The sequence below is a fragment of the Medicago sativa genome, chromosome 4 (assembly GCF_051527215.1).
Source record: "Medicago sativa cultivar Bolivia chromosome 4, Bolivia_mono, whole genome shotgun sequence".
In the NCBI taxonomy this organism is placed as follows: Eukaryota; Viridiplantae; Streptophyta; class Magnoliopsida; order Fabales; family Fabaceae; genus Medicago; species Medicago sativa.
This window is the reverse complement of record NC_140752.1, coordinates 68,423,133-68,444,435: the sequence shown is the minus strand read 5'-3', so window position 1 is coordinate 68,444,435 and position 21,303 is coordinate 68,423,133. Positions and strand designations below refer to the sequence as shown.

At 32.9% G+C, this 21,303-nt stretch overlaps 3 protein-coding genes across 3 annotated transcripts; 1 reads left to right on the top strand and 2 right to left on the bottom strand.

The window, feature by feature from the left end:
• The first annotated feature begins 3,885 nt into the window (after positions 1-3,885).
• On the top strand, positions 3,886-9,957 carry LOC146931128 (uncharacterized). Its single transcript, XM_085702610.1, has 11 exons — positions 3,886-4,087; positions 4,196-4,275; positions 4,401-4,506; positions 5,270-5,368; positions 5,470-5,535; positions 5,639-5,755; positions 6,233-6,307; positions 6,615-6,717; positions 7,167-7,214; positions 9,262-9,383; positions 9,508-9,957. The coding sequence occupies exons 1-11, from the start codon at positions 3,986-3,988 to the stop codon at positions 9,613-9,615; spliced, it is 1,026 nt and encodes a 341-aa protein (XP_085558736.1). The 5' UTR covers positions 3,886-3,985; the 3' UTR covers positions 9,616-9,957.
• A 1,532-nt stretch (positions 9,958-11,489) lies between these two features.
• On the bottom strand, positions 11,490-12,200 carry LOC146931127 (putative histone H2B.1). The gene has a single exon (XM_085702609.1). It carries the CDS (start codon positions 12,118-12,120, stop codon positions 11,674-11,676), a length of 447 nt encoding a protein of 148 aa, XP_085558735.1. The 5' UTR covers positions 12,121-12,200; the 3' UTR covers positions 11,490-11,673.
• Positions 12,201-17,905: 5,705 nt separating this feature from the next.
• Positions 17,906-18,574, bottom strand: LOC146931126 (putative histone H2A.3). Its single transcript, XM_085702576.1, has one exon. It carries the CDS (start codon positions 18,497-18,499, stop codon positions 18,047-18,049), a length of 453 nt encoding a protein of 150 aa, XP_085558702.1. The 5' UTR covers positions 18,500-18,574; the 3' UTR covers positions 17,906-18,046.
• Between the last annotated feature and the right edge of the window lie 2,729 nt (positions 18,575-21,303).

The following is a 21,303-nucleotide window of genomic DNA, read 5'->3' as shown; positions in this document are numbered from 1 at the left end:
TCTAAACACACCATTGGACTGCTTTTGCTTGTTTAATGTCAGGTTCAACACAACCATTGCACATAGTCTAACAATCTACTCTCCATTAAGTTTCAAGAAGTTACTACCTACGTCACATTTTATAAGTTACACTCACTATTTTACAAGAGGGTGATTATCATAAATAAAGACATAAATATATTTAGCACTCAACCCCTTTCATTATAAATATTTTATAAGCAGTTTCTATCATTAAAGAGAAAATTATTAGTAGATGTATTATTTTTATATAAGTTATAATTGTTTTTCATAAGTTGCGTGGATCAGTTATTAAAATAAGCTGAAAAAATTTAGAATATCACATCAATTACGTTCATAAACTCTATCAAACCCTTAGACAAGTATTCATGTAATAAGATAAAGTTTCCTTCAAAAAAAATGTAATAAGATAAAGTTCAATTGCGCTGTAAATTATCTCTAGTTGTATTTATTGTACTCTCCTTAATATATCTTGTAAAAGAAATTGAAACTCTTTCTCCAAAATTCTTTTTTACTCATGATCTTAAGAAGAATGATGATATAAATATTAAAAAAAGAGAAATGATATTTGAACATCCATTTTGTGACAACTTTTGCTACAACTTTCTCTCTCATACTCACATTATTTTTTACTTTATCTCTCTATTGTTTTGATTTTCGTACAAATACCTATTCTTTCTTTACAAATTATGGTTGTCCCAATAAGTTGTCAATTAAAGGATGTTCAAATAACACTCCTCTTAAAAAAAATCGTTTGTATTGATAATGTATTATGAAAATAGAAATGATGAAGAAAAAGTGATAAAAGTAAAATTTCAATATTTCTTACGTGTAAAGTAGAGAATGTGTTTCATTAAGGTCCTTGATCCAACTCTTACTTTTCTCTCTTTCACTTCCTTATCTCTATTTTCATAACATTTTTGTTGATTTTGAAGGAATTATATGAGACACCAAAAATTGCTCTTAATTTCTGTTTGCATGAACTGCTCACGGATCACTATTGTTTGTTGTGTTTTTCTAAAAGAAAGACAAATTGAACATCAGTATAAGAGGAAGTTCTTTTTAACAAAAATATGATTAGAGAATTTCTTTTGACAAAATGTTAGGAATATTATTTCTTTGATAATCCTTCAAAAAATTATTTCTTCGATAGTTTTAATCTTTTCCACCGTCTGAAAAAGAAAAAAAAAATTAATTGACAAATATTAATGTATTAATTGTTATATTTGTATTTTTTTCTCATTATCAAGACTTGAACCTTAGACATGTACTCGTCAACTCCTTTAATCCTTTATTCAAGCTAATTGAGCTATTCATCCCTCATCATTTGGAATATTACTCCCTCCGTCCCGTTTTATCTGAGCCAGTTTGATTTTTCACATAGATTAAGAAAAATGTATAAATAAAGGGGAAAGTGGAATATATTGTATTGGGAATGATGAAAGTAGTATTAATTAGAGTTATATTGTATTGGGAATGATGGAAGTTGTATTGAAAATTGAAATGACTCGGTTATTTTGGGACACTTTTTTTTAGAAAATGGATCAGATATTCCGGGACGGAAGGAGTATGTTGGTTCTGTACCTACTTTGTCTGGTTTGAAATAATCTTCCAACAAATTATGATAAAGACATAGTACTATTGAAAAAAGATTTCCATTTCATACTACTATTGTCTAGTAGTGACCCATTAGAATTTCTTTCGGTTCTGAATTCAACTTTTTTTTCCTTCCGTCTCTGACCTATTTGCGTATTTTCATTTTCAAAGCAAATCACTAATGTGGGTGTTATAGACTTGAATGGTTCCTCTTTGACCAAATTGAATGAACACAGATAAGCAAAACCTGGAAAGTGAAGTAGGGAATGGATTTAATAATTCGGCCATACTAAACGACAGAAAACACTTTTTTGAAATTGTATACTCTCTCCGGTCCTATTTACAAGAAACAATTAACTTTTTATATACATTAAATAATTTATGTATTTGGTTTAGGTTCTTGACTAATACATACATTATTCAATGTATTTAAAAAATCAACTTTCTCTTGTAGATAGGACCGGAAGGAGTATAATATTATCATGATGGGTTTGAGAATCTTTGAAACGCTACGAGATATTGTAAAAGATATGCTTTAGGTGTGAGCATGAAATGGGTAAGTAGAATATTGGAAGGATACATTGTACCTTTAATAATGATGAATTTAATTTAATTTCCTCAGCACTTTATGGATGCTCATGTGTACTTTTCAGAGACGAATATTTAGATGAAAACTCTATGCAAGGACAATCCGACATGCATGAAAGTTTAAAGTTTAATTCCAGATAATCAAGTGTAGATGAAGACACTATTAGGATCTGCTAAAATATTAAATGTGAGACATTATTTTTATCACGTTATATTTCTTAACTATATGAATCTCCTCTTAGAGTGAGGCACAAGGTAAGTGTCTTTGTAGATTATCTTGAGGCAGCCATGACTCTAGGAAAAGAGGAAGCATTTGGTCATATTGATAGAAGAAAGTTACCAAAAAGAGTATTAAGTATGGTGTTTGAGTGTTTTTTGAGTTACTATATTTTTTTTTGGTACAAGAGTTACTAAATTAAGAAATGTATAAATGTAAATAAAATATAAAGATAAATGGATAAATTGCGCAAAAAATCTATTTGATTGATTGTGTGTTATGAAAAATGCATGCATTTATGAGCAAACACTCGTCCTACTTGTCAAAATCTGAAAGCTTCAACAAGCTTTAAGACCTAAGGATCTTGTGGTGCCTCCAATGAGTACTTATAAGTCTGAGACTTTTAAGTACTTAGAGGATATGACACTTCTAAGATCTTGGACTGAAGTCTGACTCAAGTACGTCAGGTGGTATTACACTACTGCTTTATCCCCAAATGTTTCCATCGAGGATTTTTTCCAAGCTCTTGTTGTGTGTGACCAATAAAATTTAATCTTTGATCGGCGAATTACGTGGGTAGAGTGTGATTTCTCTTGTTAAGGATACATGACTTCCTACATTTGGCTTAACCTCCCCTCTTTTGCAACATTTTTCGTTTCTTCGTGTGCGCTACCCCTCATAATGTGATTCGTTGATAATAATTGGTTTGGTTATCGACACTAGAAACTTGAAACACGAGTAAAATGTCAAATTGTCAAGTTCCATTAAACGTTGACGGTGGCGGAGCACCACTTGGGCATAGGTGGGCCACAGCCCATCCACCTAATTTTTTTAAAATATTTTTCTATGTGGGTAATTACAAATATATTATTGATTTTAAATACAAATTTCAAACCGATCTACCTGATTCTCTTCACTTCCATACTATGTTTTGTGATTTCTTTACTTTAAGAAAAAACATACTCATGGATCTTATCAAATGATTGATATTTTATTCGTTTTGAAGCGTATAATACGTTAATTTTGAGATATTAATTTTAAATAATATCACGTCAATTCATATTGAAAGAGAAGTTAGTGTAAGTATTAGTTTTGATTCTATACTGAAGTGACTTCAGCATTTTAGAAATACTTAAGAAACAAGTTAGTGAAGGCAAGTGCGTCATATTCTATAGCTACATACCCGTAGAGTTAGAGTTTTCAAGTTTATTTTTGAGTAAATAGTCATTTTGGTCTTGATTTTGCACATCGCTGTCACAAAGGCCCTGACTAGTGACTCATGATTAAAACTTCTATGAGACTAAACTGAGATGTGCACGTGCACATCTAATGATTATTTTGTATTTAATCAATCCTGAATCAGAGAGACCTTTACAACAACAAAGTGCAAAGTCTGGTACGCAAATAACCAATTTACTCAATTTATTTTTTGTTGGGATAAATAATAAAAATAGAAAATTGATTGCGAGAGAGTTTGTATTGTATGGTTGGGATTTGGATACGCAAAGGGTCATCAGAGACCTCTCTCCCGCCACCGAACCAACTATCCCTCGCTCCAGCTGAAGAATGAGAATAATGAACGCGTTCTCTATCTCCGCTTCCGCTAATACTCTCTCTTCTTTTCCTAATCCACATTCATCATCATCATCATGTCCACTACTACAACAAGTACGTTCTTTCCATTTCTTACATTAATTATGCATTTCGTTTAATCACTTCACGCTCACTAATTAATCACATCATTTCCATCCTTTACTTTGGCGTACACTGCTGCAGAATCGGAAAATTCAGAATCTCTCGAACCACGAACGTAGCTTGAGGAAGCTTACACTGTTTACTTCAAATTCGAGAAAGAGGTAATGTAGATAGATGTTACTGATTCTTATTATTATTATTATTATTCGTATTTTTCACTTCTAGTGTAGCTAGCTATCTGAAATAGTAAATTTGAATGAAATTGCGTGTTTGGATCTAAAAACAGGAAAACTTTGATATGTGCAGCCAATCAAGAAGCCGAAGAAGCTTTTAAGAAGACTGTTGCAATTGATCATCTCATTGATATGCTTCGGGAAGCTAATCCTCGTGAAGTATGATTTTCTAACTTACACTATCTTTTTTTGCTTGAAAATTGCATTTAGCTATTTACATTTTATAGTAGATAGGTATGTTTCATGATTTAGGACTCAATTTTATGTATTAGGCGGATAGCTCGTAAGCTAGCTAACAGTGGATGAGCTTGTAACTGAAGATAGCGGATAAAAACTAACATACTGAACCCAAATTGTTTGGTCAAATTAGCAGTTGAACTAACCGATTAATGCAAAAATGACAAAAATATATTTCAGTTCATAATTAAATTAATCAATGGGTAAGATTGAGAAAGAAAATGATAACCTATAAGCTCAAACATTTATTGAAATAGATTAAGTAAGTAAAAAAATATGATAAGCTTGTTAGAAAATAATTATCACCAAACAGGTCTATCTTAGTCATATGAGCTTATAAGCTATAAGTTATCCGCTATGAGGTCAAAATTTTGTCTCGCCAAATTGAGCCTTGGTATAGGTACATGTGCCATGCAAGAGGAATATATTTGTTTCTAAAAATTTAAAAATTATATTGATTATTTTTTTGCAATACGTGCTGAGAAATTTGCATCAGAAAATGTGTACTTGAAAGAATTTTATTTAAGCTTGATACTATAGTATTGTTGATCATAAGCCATTGCAGTAATCAACTGATGATATAATACTTCAGAAAACAAATATAAGTTATTAGTGAGAGATAGTATTGCGATTAATTGATAAATTTTTGACAAGGTTTGTTAATAATCGCTTCATTTGAAAACAGCTTGAGAAACTCGTTGTTGAAAACATCCTTGCTTTCAATCCGGACTTCTGGATACGACTTGCCGCAAGATCTGATACTTGCAAGTCTGAGGATGATAAAGTACGCTTCTAAGTCTCTGTCAGTGTTTCCATAGACAGTTTCTGTATAGTTCTTTCATAATTGTCACACTATTTTTATTTCTGTTTATCGTTGGTATGCAGAAAGATTATGAAGAATTGGCTGCAACGGTTATGAATGTGGTGGATCTTGTGGTTAACAAGACTAAGGTATATCTCCCTCTTCACTCCTTTGAGTATTGTTCAATGTTGGTTTTATTTTATTCATTGCTTCTTTGGACAATAATCTTGTTACTATGTACTTGCTTTGCAGGAAAAGATAGAGTCTGCAACAGATGTCCTGAAGGGAGTTTTAAAACCTGTGATTAATGATGAAGGAGAGATTTCTTGGCCTCCCAAAGATCCTCAGGCACTCAAATTGATGGAAATGGTGAGTACTTTTGTTTCTCAGTGATTTTAGCAAGAGTGGCCTGTTTCACTGGAACGCAAACTGTATTTCTGCATTTCTATATTCAGTGACAAGTGTAATCAGTCTGTTAACATTAAGCTTAATTCGCCTTCAGGTTATGTGAAAAATCAATTAGATGAGACTTAGGAGGCCAAATGACTATAACAGTGACAATACTAATCAATGTGATAGGTACTCAGCAAAATCGAACAACATAATATGCCTGTGCATTCTTCTAATTTCTCTAATGCACACTTGATTGAAATTAGCCCCATGTATTTGTGATGGAAGGTGATTGGCTCTCTGCAACCACAAATTTGTATATATAATCTTTCTTCGCTTCTAAATGGCCAGCTTTTATTTTGATAATTTATTTTTGCCAATGGGTTGTTATGACCTTTAACGTATATTTTCAGCAAATCTTGTCTAACTATTTAAAAAATTCATCATAATCATTAGGAAATAAATCAAAGGGAACAAGCAGGACAGCTGGATGAAGGTTTCCTTGCTGAAGTTAGTGCACAACTAAGACAAGTGAGTCTGTTTTTCACCACTGCTTTTTATTTAACCTGTAATAATTTAATTTGTCAGTAAACACACTGTGCTCTAATAACAGCTAACGTTGCCTTTTATCTATACTATCCTTAGAACTCATTAGCTTTTATATGTCAAAAAGATAGCAAGTGCGACAGTTACTATTTTCATTCCTATGTTTGGTTTGGTGTGTATTTTGTTTATGATATGCACTTTATATGACATACACTTCTATATCTCACTTTTTCTACTGTAATTACATTATATATTACTTAAGACTAAACAGTATGTTGCCTATATTGAGCAGGCAAAGGGAGATGGTGATAAGCCTGGGCTTGAGGCTATGTTGCAAAAGGTCTTGCAGCTTTATGCTTCCAACTCTCTCTCAAAACGCACTTATGCCATGAAAGGTTTGTTTATAGTTTATAGCTGAATAGATGATTATTTGCTTGTGGGAGCATGACACTAGTCGTGTACAGGGTTATGTTATCTTCTTTTTTTTCTGCATATTTCAAGCACTTATTTGAACAGGAGAAAAATTGGGAAATAGGGCGAGTAGGAAAATAAACTTGACCAAATTAAGATGATTAGCAATAACACATTTCACAGCTGGTGTGACAGGGTTGCTTTTATCACTTTGTTTAATATTGCTTATGAAGACATACTTATCAATATAATATTTGAAACAAGGTTGCATATATCAATTTTCACAGCTGATGCATAGAAAACAAAAGTTTAAGACAAACATTTTCGTCATAATATGTCTTCTTGGCTTCTTGCTAGTCAACATATCTTCATGGTTGGAAGGATTACTTAATTTTTATATTTAATTTAGAATGTCTTTGTATTGTTCTTGCAGGGAAGGAAGTTTTGAAGGATGAGCAATTCCTTGAAACCATAATCCAAGGTGTCTTTATCATCCTAATCATTTCTGTTATAGAAAAAACATCTAATTGTAAAGTTAAATATAAGAATTACATCCCTTGTTTTCTAGAAAGAATATGTTGAATTTGGCTTGAACTCTTTTTCGTTTAAGTGTCTTCATTTTATGTGTATGTCTGCATCATCTTATCTCTTTGTCTGTTCCAATTGGGTTTGATCTAACAACAGTCCTATTTGTATCGTTTTATGGTCCTGAGTACTTGTTGAAGCATTGTGTGGTATGCATCAATGTATAGTGATAGAAACAAATATTTGAAGGTCATTGGTAGTTATTCTAAGTATGACATCCTTGAATTTTCTCTCGTGTATTGAGACTCCTGTATAAGGAGGTCTCTAGCCCAAGTAGTCTGAACTCAGTAATGAAGTTAACATGTGAAGTTTTCTATAAACACTAGAGAGAGTGAAAGAGGTATGGATCTTTGCTCTTGAGCGCTTGAGAGAATCTGTGTGATACCTCCGCATCCTCTCTCTTTCGTGTATTGGGACTCCTGTTTAAGGAGGACTATAGTCCCAATAGTCTAAATACAGTAAAAAAGTTAACTTGAAAAGTTTTATGTAAACACTAGAAAGAGAGTGGTATAAAGTTTTGTACTTGAGTACTCAATTGGAATCTGTGAGTGAGTTCTTTACTGAATATTACCTGTAATTCACAAGAACATAGTGAAATATGTTTACTTTTTCGTCTGAGGATGTAGCCCTTGATTGTAGGGTGAACCATATTGATTTTGCTGTGTTCTTGTGTGCTCTATATTCTCGGGTTTTTTTTTTTGTTTTATCTCGTTGTTTCTGTTTCTTTTGTTCTTTCAGTGTTGTTTTTGTTTTGCTCTTTCGTCCAAGTTTACAAATCTTCTGCCACAAAACGATTCCTAATTTTCAATTATGGATTCTCTTGTTGGATTTTCGTCCTCCTTAACGATGAACTGGTGGTTCTCTTGTTGAGAGGACCAAGGCAAGGATTGATTTGTCGAAATATCTCTTATATGGATTGTTCATTCAATTTGGTTTGATAAATTTAAAAGGTAGCACAAGTTGAATATGTATGAAATCATGTAAAAATGTCATAGTTTTTTCAGTTTTTAAAATATGAAAAGCATCTTATAACATTTCGATTATATCTAAAGAGTAGTCTAAAGTATCTTACATTATGTCTTAAGATTAATTTCCACGTTTCCTTATATATCATAATTCATTTCCTTATTTAATTAGAACTATAAGACTAACCCAATAACTTCAACATGATCTCAGAGCAGTTTATGTGCTCCATGACATGTCTTGTCATTATTCTGCCATTTAGTTCTTGACATCTGAAGCTTTATTTTAACATCATTATCTCCATGATTTTTTTCTTGGTCAATCTGGCACAAGTTTCGGCCATGCTTTCTCTTTGAAGTTCTCTTTTTGTCAGTGGATTAATTGTTTGCCAATTTTTCAAGCTGTCCCGTTACTAGTCTTAGGATTGGCTTCCATGTTTGCTTGTATATCATGATTACAATTTACAAGAAAACAACTAATCATGTCTTAGGATTGGCTTCCATGTCTTCCAATTTTGTTGCTGGATTATGTCTTAGGACTGGCTTCCATGTCTTATTTTATTAAGAGTCTAGTCTTAATGTAAATAAGGGTTAGTATTTTGTTTTCTTTAATAACATCAAACTGATCATTCATACCGATATCAATATAATTCAAGAGTAACACTATAACTTCAATAGTACATGTGATTTCTGATTCACCTTCTCCGTAAACCAATATGACTTACTGATAAAGAGTCATAGGAGACTAGATTATATGAAAGGAGTTTTGGCAAACTGATAAACCTCCTGTTTCCAGTATTATAGCTTCTGGCTATGTCCCCTGGATAAATATTTTAGTCTTCTGTTCACCCATAACTCTCAATGTTGTGGATGGTATTCTTTATGTTTGTCTGATCTAGGTTAATAGTGTGCCACCTTTTATCTTCAACTTATGTTACATATCTTACATCAAGATCAACTATTTTTGGGTCCCTTGCACAGCTCCTGAAGAAGAATGGAACAATATTTTGATCAAAGGTTTGACAATTGGTGGTGGGGATGTTTCACCAGAGGAGCTCTATGCTGTCTTGAAGAAACGAATGGAGCGCACTTTAATTAGAACTGTGAGACAAAGCTATACCTTTCTACATTTGGTTCATCTCTTTTTTCCGTCTCCTGTTTAACTGATGTTGTTCATTTGATTTGTCCATGCTTTCTCTCCTCATTGGCCGCTGGTGAAAAACAAAGGAGGGAGGTTCTTACCAACAACGGATTCTGACAGAGTACCTGAAAGGCATTGAATCTAGAGCGCATGAGATTGTTCAAGTGCTTCAGGGCCAGGGGAAACCACAGTAGAATTTCTTCATACCTGGAGATGGGTGGGCAGCTGGAATGTCATAAGCCATGGCAATTTCTACATGATGCTAGTAATGATTTATGATTTTCAGAGCAGGTCAAGCTAATACATATAGTGGAGAGCTAGAGAATTACGAATAAATATATCCACGAGAAAGTAGCGATGTACAAATGCGGATAAGTGGATTGGCATCATAATATCATATTTCTACTTCCAGCTGGTTTTGTGCTGGAGATTATAGGTAATTAATTTGTCCTGATGCCAAAGTTTGGAGGGTAAAATGTTATATATTAATCCTATAATCTGGCAATAAAGTATTCTTTTAGATTTGTTTACTAGCATATGGAATTGTGAAAATAGGAAGAGAATATTTTTGAATGTGCTTACAGTTCCTTTGCAATCAGCAGCAGCATACTTACTATATAAACATGCCAATCACAATGACAATGAAGGAGGCAAATAAGCTAGCACTGTTTCCTAAAATGCATTGAACTTAGTTTACTTTTTATACAATGAACTGAAGCTAGTTGGATAGTGGATTATTAATATCTCTAAGCTCTAACACTCCTACTCAAGCCGGTGAATAGGTATTGCTTGCAACTTGGACATTATTTTTTCAAAAATTTGGTAGCTCAATTCTTCAATGCGGTAAAAGACCAAGTCATTCTCTTCTCCAGCATGTTTAATTGTACTCCCCGAATCATTGTTGTGAAATACACAAGGGCAGTGGCGGAGCCCTTCATGGGCTGAGGTGGGCCACGGCCCACCCCCAAAAATTAAAAAATCAACGATTATAGGTCTATTTTGCGAGATTTTATACAATTTTGTGTCGGTTTTAGGTTTTGGTTGATCCAAATTCCCGCAAAGTGATGTAGTGGCCCACCCGAAAAATTTAAATAATTCAATTATAGGTATATTTTGCGAGCTTTTATACAATTTTATGTCGGTTTTAGGTTTCGGTTGATCCAAATTCCCGCAAAGTGATGTAGTGGCCCACCCGAAAAATTTAAATAATTCAGTTTATTTTGCGAGGTTTTAAACAATTTTTCAACAACTAATTTTAATGGCCTACCCTAGCTTTTTTTTTCTAGCTCCGCCACTGCACAAGGGTTGCTTAGAAAAATTACACTCTGATAAATTGTACTAAGTTTTGTTTAAAGACAAGGTTTGTGGACAGTTCTAGAATATAAAGACATTTTTAAAGATGGTGGAAGGATTTTCTCACCCGCCGGTGTCACTGAAGTACCACCAGTACTGGGAATTTTCTTACCACTGAGATACGGGGTGATTCATGAAGTATATGGATAAAATTGGGAGCATACCAAAATACGCCAAAGTACAAACAAGTAAATCGTGCTTTCGGAAACGCCTCGTTCTTCTGTTTTCTTCTACCTCCATGGATAACAGAAATAGAGAGAAAACAAATGTCAAACAAGAGAGGAGCAACACTGCTTAAACAAAGTTTTATCATTGAATCAAAATTTGAAGGTGGGTTTTAGTATAGACCCATAGTAAAATTTGTTCTTACGATGTAATCCATTTTTCACTTTCCTTCAATGAAAAGCGTCATTTTTAGAACAAATGGATTGCTTAAAAATAAAGTAGAATCTTTTTTTTACAGCGTAAAGTACAATTGTAGACCTCAATCATTTGAGTTGTTGCGTTGGTTTAACAAGTTTACAAATATGACAAAGTTGGAATGGTAGATGAGTGTCCTTGTTTGGTTTGCTTAAAAGTACTTTTTTTTTTTAATTTATCTTCTATAAACTTATTTGCGATAACTTAAAATCAGAAATTCATATTAACCACAGATTTGAAAGGAGTTATAATGCCAACTGTAAATAAACAAACAAAAATTATACGCTGATCAGTGTAACATAAACACATATTAGAAGTCATATAAAATCAATCCCACCATTATAACACGAAAAAGAAGGATCAGCCAGACCTAAATCCTTCAATTACATTATTAAAACAGGGGAAAGCTACTAATAAAACCTAAAACCAGATCTACGAAACTGAACACCAATAAACTAACAACGAAATAGTTTTCAGATCTAAGAACTTGTGAACTTAGTCACAGCCTTAGTACCCTCAGAAACAGCATGCTTAGCCAATTCACCGGGCAGAACAAGCCTGACCGCGGTCTGAATTTCCCTTGAAGTGATCGTCGGCTTCTTGTTGTACCTAGCGAGTCTGGAAGATTCTTGAGCGAGCTTCTCAAAGATATCGTTGATGAAACTGTTCATGATTCCCATGGCTTTGCTTGAGATACCAATGTCTGGGTGAACTTGTTTCAGAACTTTGAAGATGTAGATCTTGTATGTTTCAACGCTCTTCTTGCTTCTCTTCTTCTTCTTGTCTCCGGCGGCTGAACCACCTTCCTTTGGTAGCTTCTTTCCAGCCTTTGGCTTCTTCTCCGCCGGAGCTTTCTCTGCGACGGTGGACTTCTTCTCCTCTGCGGGTTTCTTCTCTGCTGGCTTCTTCTCTCCTTTTGGCGCCATTGAAAAGATTGAGAATTGGAACTTGGAAAAAAGTTAGGGTTTCGATTTGGGAATTGGAAATGGAGAAAGAAAGTTGGTGTGGATGAAAACTGGATGTTGCGGTGGTTTAAATATAAGAAGGCTCTTGCGATTCTATTGGCTAGTTAAGTTTCCCACGGATCGATGACGTGGAGTACTTTCATCCGTTATATCCATTCCCAACAACAACATTACAATGGACGGTCAAGATCGTGTTTTGATCTCAACAATGATGCGGATCGATGAGCTGGCTTTGAAACGCTTTTTCTATTCAATTTCCACTTTCCCGCAATTGATTTTCATTGCGCGCCCAAATGGACATTTTAACTTCTTCCTTTTTGTTTGTTTGGTTTAAGTCTAAGAATTATATTCCCACAATTACATGGTTAACAAATATCTGTCATCGTGAGTTTAGCTCAGTTGGTATGAACAATGCATAAAATATGCAAGGTTCAGGGTTCAAACCCTGATCACCACCAAAAACCATGGTTAGTGAATATCTACCTACATTCATGTTTATGCTAGCTATAAGATTGAAAACAAATTATTTTTCGGTGTAAAAGTTCTAAGGAATAGAATAATCTCTATAATTCTCATGAATTTATTCTAATGTGAGAAAGTAAAAATGTGCATCCCCATAAAATTTTATATAGATTTTCTCAAAAGAAAATTAGAAATACAATTTTCTGAGGAATGTAAAATTATGTACCAAACACTTAAAAAAAATACTGAAGAATCAAATTTCAATTTTTATATTTATCCCTGAGAGTAGTTTTTGAGTTTGGGAAACAAACACCCCTTAATAGAAGGACATTCTCACTTTTTTTTCAAACATATTGGTATTTTTTTAATCAAATGGAATGGTAATAATTTTGGGACAATATTTATTTTTATACTTTTATTTTGAGAGATTATTTATATTTCTAGTAATTTTATAATGTAATTAAAAACTCGTTTTATTTAATAAAGAACTTATTCTTATTTGATGAAAATTAAAAATTCTTTATTTCCAATAACTAAAATTATAGTAATGATTTTTGTTAATCATTCGATTATTAGGCGAATGAGGCCCAAATAATATGAGATCGACCAAGTTAAGTTTGACTAATAATTGTTTTATTTAGGAATCGAACTCAAATTCTTCCTATCAATCCATTTTTTAGTGAAGTTCATTGATCACTTGTGTCTAATAACTTGGTTCACAATGTATATTTGATATGTCTATTGTTCTTTTTTTGGTCAAGTAGCATACTAGTTAGAAACTCAAATTATTTATTTCAAACAATTAAAACTATAATAATGTCTTTTGTTAATCTTTTGATTCTTAGGTGAACGAGACCAAAATAATCTAAGATTGACCATAAGGTAAGTTTAGTCTAGCTAATAATTGTTCCATTTAGGAATTGAACTCGGATTCTTCCGACCAATCAATTCTTTAGTGAATCTTGTTAACCACTTGCGTCTAATCACTTGATTTTTTTTTTTGTTACACCTAATCACTTGGTTTATCACAATGTTATTTTATATGTCTTTTTTTTTGTCAAGTAGCATACTAGTTAGAATTAGAAAGTCATCCGTTAATATGAATAAATGGATAATTCATGGTTCGAGCGTTTGGCCCTACTTATCATAATGTGTCTTTCAATTGAGTCATGCTCACAAAGACAATATGTCTATTGTTCAACAATATAGGCGATCTATTCATTCCTTGAAGTTTCTTTTTTTTATTATTAAAAAGGGCTAGACCCCCAAGCACGTAAAATTAGAAACCTCTAGACCATTAAGGCAATAGATATAAAGGTGGGAATCGTAAGATGCTTATTGGGTGGAAACCTCCGGCGATGGGTTGGGTTAAGGTGTACATGAATCGTCTATGTAAAGAAAAAGAAAGAATAGGATGTGGTGGAGTTATTAGAGGCGGTGATGGAGAATAGTTAGGTGGTTTTGTTAAATATACTGGTGTGCTAGTGCTTATTTGGCGGAATTGTGGGGAGTGTTTGAAGGATTGAGTTATGCCATGAGGTTGAATTATAAAGTAGTAGAGATGCATGTGGATTTTGTTGTGGTTGCCAATGTTATTACTTTCAATGCAATTGGAAGTCCTAGTGGTGGATCGTTAGTCAAGAAGATTTGTCGGTTAATAGAAATCGATTGGTGGTGCACCACTCTTACCAGGAAAGCTAGTCAATGTCCATATGCTTTAGCGAATCATGGTTATTCTTTGGTCTTATAGACTGCCTTTTATGAGTCGTGTGCGGCTAAGTTTTATTATTCGTGGTTGCCTAATGTAATGTGGATTTCTACCCCTCCTTTAGTGTGTGTTTGGATATGATTTTGAAACCACATCACGTCAAAATACCACTTCCCAATGCACTCCAATCCTCAAAATTGTGAAGCTGGATTTTGTAGCTTTAGAGTTGCCGTGATTTTCTGTCGTGCTTTTCTCAATTCTACCGTGCTACCAAACAGGCTATTAGTTTATCTTTAGTTTTGTTCTTTCGGGCATAAACCATAAAATGAAAATATGAATAAAGCATATGCAACATGAGATTAACAACACCCATTCCATGACAAAGAGCGAGTCTAAACAGCGGTAGTATTGTTAAAGTTGCTCCTCCAAGCTAATTGTAAACCATGAAAGATGCTTCAAACCTCAACTTATAAGACATTGCATGGACGTATTATGTCACCAAACTCAAACATGATTTCACCATTACTATTTCTAAAGATACCACAGCATTAAGTCATCATTCATACGTGAGTAAAAGGAAATCATCGATGCCGGGAGTAATTTAGCCCCATAGAGGGGACTCCACCTCATTCCTTTAATTGAGAGGGAAGATTCTCTCATTTGATAGAAGAATGTAATTAAATAATTAATGCTAGATTTTTTTTTTTTCATTTTATTTAAACAACTGTTCAACTATATATTACCCATCACACAACAATCATGTCAAGTAATGTCACGCTGATAGAGTATGTTCATTATGTACATAATATAGAAAAATTTAGTTTAATTTTCAACTATATTCTTTACCCCGAATAAGGTTTGTTTTTCAGCTCAAATTCTCATCTCATTTTTTAAGGAATTAGTGACTCGAATTGAGCAGCATATCCTTGTAGGCTGGTTCTAGAAGGTCCACTACTAGTTTTTGTATTTTCTTTGGTTCTTTATTGTTCTCTTGGAATAATAAAGGCTTAATAGCACTTTTGGCCCCCTATGTTTGCAAAAATTGCGATTAAGGCCCCCTATCTTTGAAAACTACAAAACCGCCCCTTATGTTTCGTTTTCTTTGCACTTTTGGCCCCCATGGTCAATTTTGACCTGGTCCACGCTGACATGGCATCCACATCACTTATGTGAGGGGCCAAAATCGCAAGTTTTGCAAACATAGGGGGCCAAAAGTGCTATTAAGCCTATTTTTTATTTTTTTAATTCATTTTCTTTTTTTTTTGTTTTGAAAAAATTTAAAAAAAGAGGGAAAATTAATAAAAATCGAAAATAATGAAAAAAATACTGAAAAAATTTAAAAAAATTGGAAAAATTAATAAGAATGAAAACAAAAATCTGGAAAAAAATTAAATCATTTTTCGGTTTTTTTTCCATTTTTTTTTTTGAAAAAATTAAAAAAAAAAGGGTTAATATGTCTTTACCCCCTGTAATTTAGGCGAGTTCCGGTTTTCCCCCTGTAAAAAAGCTTCTTTCAATTCCAACCCAGAAATATGAAGATTCTTTCGAAAACCCCCCTGATCCCATCTAAATCAGATTATTTTTTAATATACATACCACATCATTAAATCATTTTAATAATAAAAAACATTAAAAACTGAAAATCTTTTAAAAATAACAAAAAATCAGATTATTTTTTTAAAAAATAAAAGATTAAATTCCAGTATTTTTAATTAAACTAAATTTAAAATACTGGATTTAGTTTAAAAATACTGAATTTAAAATTAAACTAAATTAAAAATACTGGAATTTAATTTTAGAAGATATTTAAAAATACTGGATTTAGTTTAAAAATACTGAATTTAAAATTAAATTCCAGTATTTTTAAATATCTTCTAAATTTAATTAAACTAAATTTATATTCTAGTATTTTTAATTAAACTAAATTTAAATTCCAGTATTTTTAATTAAACTAAATTTAAATTCCAGTATTTTTAATTAAACTAAATTTAAATTCCAGTATTTTTAAATATCTTCTAAAATTAAATTCCAGTATTTTGAAATATCTTCTAAATTTCGAAAAAAATCCGAACTTTTTTCTAATTTTTTAAATTTCGAAAAAAAATCTAAATGTCGTTTCTGCTTTTTTCTTATATTTTCCGAAAAAATAATCTGTTTTTTTGTTATTTTTAAAATTTTAAAAAATCAATCTTTTATTTTTAAAAAAAAAACAATCTGATTTTTTGTTATTTTTAAAAGATTTTCAGTTTTTAATGTTTTTTATTATTTAAATGATTTAATGATGTGGTATGTATATTAAAAAATAATCTGATATAGATGGGATCAGGGGGGGTTTTCGAAAGAATCTTCATATTTCTGGGTTGGAATTGAAAGAATCTTTTTTACAGGGGAAAACCGGAACTCGCCTAAATTACAGGGGGTAAAGACATATTAACCCTTTTTTTTAATTTTTTCAAAAAAAAATGGAAAAAAAACCGAAAAATGATTTAATTATTTCCAGATTTTTGTTTTCATTCTTATTAATTTTTCCAATTTTTTTAAATTTTTTCAGTATTTTTTTCATTATTTTCGATTTTTATTAATTTTCCCTCTTTTTTAAAATTTTTTCAAAACAAAAAAAAAAGGAAAAAAAGAAAATGAATTAAAAAAATAAAAAAATAGGCTTAATAGCACTTTTGGCCCCCTATGTTTGCAAAAGTTGCGATTTTGGCCCCTCACATAAGTGATGTGGGTGCCATGTCAGCGTGGACCAGGTCAAAATTGACCATGGGGGCCAAAAGTGCAACGAAAACGAAACATAAGGGGCGGTTTTGTAGTTTTCAAAGATAGGGGGCCTTAATCGCAATTTTTGCAAACATAGGGGGCCAAAAGTGCTATTAAGCCAATAATAAATAATCCATTGTGTCACGATCTTCTTCGAGGATGAGTACATGGTTATTGCAGATTCGTCATCCATCACCTGTGTTTGTATATAATATGATAACAAATTGGCACTCCACATTGCAGCAACCAGTTTTCCGAGCATACAAAGCATATAGAAATTGATTGGTATGTCGTACATGACATGATTCTAGTGGATGACATTCTTATCAAGCCCCTTCATCTTGATCCTTTTATATCCCTGCACAACAAGGTATGAATGATTGACATTCATACTAAAAAAACTTGAGGGAGAATGAATGTAGTGATACAAGAGTCACCCCAAATTAGTTTCAATTAATTGAGTTCAGTAAGATTTTGTTACAATTTGTTGAGTTTTTAATCAAATAGTTAGTCCTTCTCTTGTATCATGTGGTCATATATACGCTAGTGAGTGTCATTGTAAAATGACATAGGTTAGCCATTTTCAGTTTAAGAATAATCAATTAAATAGAGTATGCAAAGTTCAATGGAGTTTAATTGACAAACAAAACTAAAAAATTTGCAGGACTTTGTTATTAAAATTAAACCTGCTAAAAACTTTGTGAAACACCTAACATGGACTTCTTTCTTTTCATCGTTCAATCACTACTTTAAACAAGAATTCAATTTCATCTCATCAAAAAATAAACTCAGCGGAATTATAAAAAAGAAATATATTTGAAGACCAATATCATTAAATCACCATTTTCATAAACAAAAAAGGATCAGCAAGATCCAATTACTTCATTACATCTTCAAAAGCAATAAAAAAAAAAAAAAACTAATTAAAATATTTAATTCTTCCTAAAATCAGATCTAAGCCTTCTTTGGAGACTTTCCAGCCTTCTTTGGTTCCTTGCTACCAGTGTTAGCCCTTTCAGTCTTCTTAGGCAACAGAATTGGGTTAATGTTCGGAAGAACACCACCATGAGCTATGGTAACACCAGCAAGCAACTTCCCAAGCTCTTCATCATTCCTAACAGCCAGCAACAAATGCCTTGGAATGATCCTATTCTTCTTGTTATCACGAGCAGCGTTTCCTGCCAATTCAAGAACCTCAGCAGCAAGATATTCAAGAACTGCTGCTAGGTAAACCGGAGCACCGGTGCCGACACGCTGAGCATATCGACCTTTCTTCAGGTATCGACCGATTCTTCCGACTGGGAATTGGAGACCGGCTCTGATGGATCTTGTCACCGACTTCTTCCTTGGACCTCCTCCCTTTCTTCCACCGGCTCCCTTCTTTGTTGTCTTGGTGCTTGCGTCCATTTTGAACTGAGATTTTGAGAGAAAAATAAAATTTGAATGCGAAGAAGAAGAAGTGTTTTGGATTGAGAATTTGATGAATGATTTGAGATTGTTGCGTGATTTATATACGAGAAAGGTCTTGTGTTTCTATTGGTTAGTGAGGATTGTTGCGGATCGATGATGTGGAATTCTTTTAATCCGTTAATTAGATATGACGATGGACGGTCACGATCGGGTTTTGACTAAACTATGACGCGGATCGATGAGCTGGACATGAAACGCATTTGACGACTTTCTTTTTTATTTCCTTGTTTTTGCGGTTTATAGTTTTGAAAATTGAAACTTTAATTTTGTTTTTTGTTTCTTTTTATGGAAGGAGTGATTATTTAATTTAATTTAAATATGTTTTTTTGTCCCTGTAAAAATTTTAGATTTTAAGTTTTAGTCTATAACCCTTCAAAAAAAAAGTTTTAGTCTATAAAAAATTTCATTAATTCCCTCAAAATAAAAAATTCATTAATTTTTGGTCCGTCAAAAAAAAATTGTCACAACTTTTGGTCCTTACATTCAAGTAAAATTAGTGTATCAATCAAAATTTTGTATTGTTTTTTATGGTCATGTTTAGTGCGTTATAGAAACATCTCTTGCAAAAATTTAATTTTTTTCAACAAGTGATAAGTTAGATATGATTTTTTTAGTTTTTAGCGCTTAAAAAATCATATTTAATTCTTATATTGTTAAAAAATTCAAATTTTTTGTAGAAGGGATTGGTATGATATCATAAACATGTCTATAAAAATTCATTTAAAAATGTGAAATATACACACAATGTGATTTAAAATCATGGACCAAAAGTGCTGGTAGAAAAAATTTTAGGTACCAAAAGTTGATGAAATTTTTTATAGAGACTAAAACTTAAAGTTTAAAAAATTGATAGAGATCAAAAATATCTTTAACGAAAAACAAATAACGAAAAGAGAAAATGTGGAAATTTGTATTCAAACATCGAAAGTATCACAATGATTCAAAAAATTGAAGTATGGATGATAACAAAACAAGAGAATAATTGTCCCCTAATAACCCACTTGTTTGAACTAGTGTTGTTGGTATGGGACATTGAAACGTACTCCTCTCAAATCTTGATACCTCAAAGTTCATTTTTTTACTATGATATTATGTTGTAAATATTTTTTTTGACAAGTATTATGTTGTAAATATATTGTAAAGTTTGCAGCCACCTATATTTAATTATAGGATCTTGCTAACTAGTGCCCTCAGGACAATGGTTAAGGAATCTAGAAATAAAAATTTTGTCTTAAAAATATAAGATATTACTTTTGATCAAGTAAATATTACACAACTTTTCCATAAAAACTTATTTATTTTGGATGTTTAATCAATGTCCTTGGGGCATTGGTTAGCATTCTCATCAATTAAATTAAAATTTAAACCGACACAGTCACAAGGTGATTTTTTTTGTTGCAAAAATCATATGTCGAGTTGGTCTCTTCCAACGAAATGGTAATGACCTGAACTAACACATAATCAGGGGTTAAAGATGCTTTCTATCCTTACAATCCCTGTTGAGATCGGCGAAATATAACCATTAACCATGAAAAAGGATAGGCCTAGGGAACAAGTACTTCGCAGATAGAAATTACTAATGTAACACCCATACCAGACGTATCTAGAAAGTCTGGCACGTGCGTTAATATTAGTACTGGATACATTAAAATATACAACATAAAATTTTACGAATGAATAATAATTACATCAAGTCACGTTCGTATAAATCATAATACAATACAACTCATCCATACATAAAAATACATCCTTGATGTCCATATCGTCCCGCAGCTTTACGAACGAACCCTTGACGTAATATCCATCCGGCTCTGAACATGCATAACATCCTGCTTATCTGAAACAAATAAGGATTGGGATGAGACATAATGTCTCAGTGAGTTCCCCTAAATCCTAGGCTATAGGCAACCTCAAGGGGAAACCTACGGTCACCACGTGTCTACATTACAACCTAACGGTTGATTACACGTGTGTGGGGACTTGCATACTTAGACGGTGGTGCATACTAGAGCCGTCATAGTTTTATCTTAACTTGTTATAGGACTTCCTATACGTGTCATGGCGGTCGAGGGGGAGTCTAAAACCGCATTGCCAAGAATACGATCCACGTATCAAGGCCTAACATATCATAATCATGGCACGACTCTAAACCGGACGATTAGGGGAAATCTAAGATCGTCATCGGTATCATGTTCTTTACTTGTTCTTATACATAACTTGAACTTGTCATATAGCATCACATGCTCTTATACTTAACTTAATCATATGTGCTTTCATTCGTGAACATAATCATACATAAACGTATCTAAGTTCATTCAATTATGTTAGCGTTGAACAAACAATTATAATCTGGATTCATTTTACGGATAGTCCCGGGTGGAGTAACCCCGAGATCAATCTCATACATGACCGATGTACGTACATCGGACTCCCTCGGTGTCGTGTGGGTCCCTTGCGGCTTAAACCGTTCCCCTTAGGACGAGAACCTCCCGTATCCCCCTAGCATGGATAACAAGAGACACGAGCACCTACGTCTTGCTTATTTCAGTGACATGCGGGTCCCTTACGGCTTGAATCGTTCCCCTTAGATCGAGAACCTCTTGTATCCCCCTGATGTGGATAGCAAGAGACATGCCACCTACTTATTAGTCATGGTCTTGTCGTATACATAAATTAAACATGTACATACTTGATCGTTTACCTCGGAACCTTAATCGAACCGATTTGTGGTAAACTCTTAC

Bases quoted from the DNA above. Each gene is read 5' to 3' on its own strand.
- LOC146931128 (XM_085702610.1), top strand. From the start codon at position 3,986: ATGAGAATAATGAACGCGTTCTCTATCTCCGCTTCCGCTAATACTCTC. The intron at 4,088-4,195 runs GTACGTTCTTTC...ACACTGCTGCAG, and splicing joins CATGTCCACTACTACAACAA to AATCGGAAAATTCAGAATCT. The intron at 6,718-7,166 runs GTTTGTTTATAG...TTGTTCTTGCAG, and splicing joins ACGCACTTATGCCATGAAAG to GGAAGGAAGTTTTGAAGGAT.
- LOC146931127 (XM_085702609.1), bottom strand. From the start codon at position 12,120: ATGGCGCCAAAAGGAGAGAAGAAGCCAGCAGAGAAGAAACCCGCAGAG.
- LOC146931126 (XM_085702576.1), bottom strand. From the start codon at position 18,499: ATGGACGCAAGCACCAAGACAACAAAGAAGGGAGCCGGTGGAAGAAAG.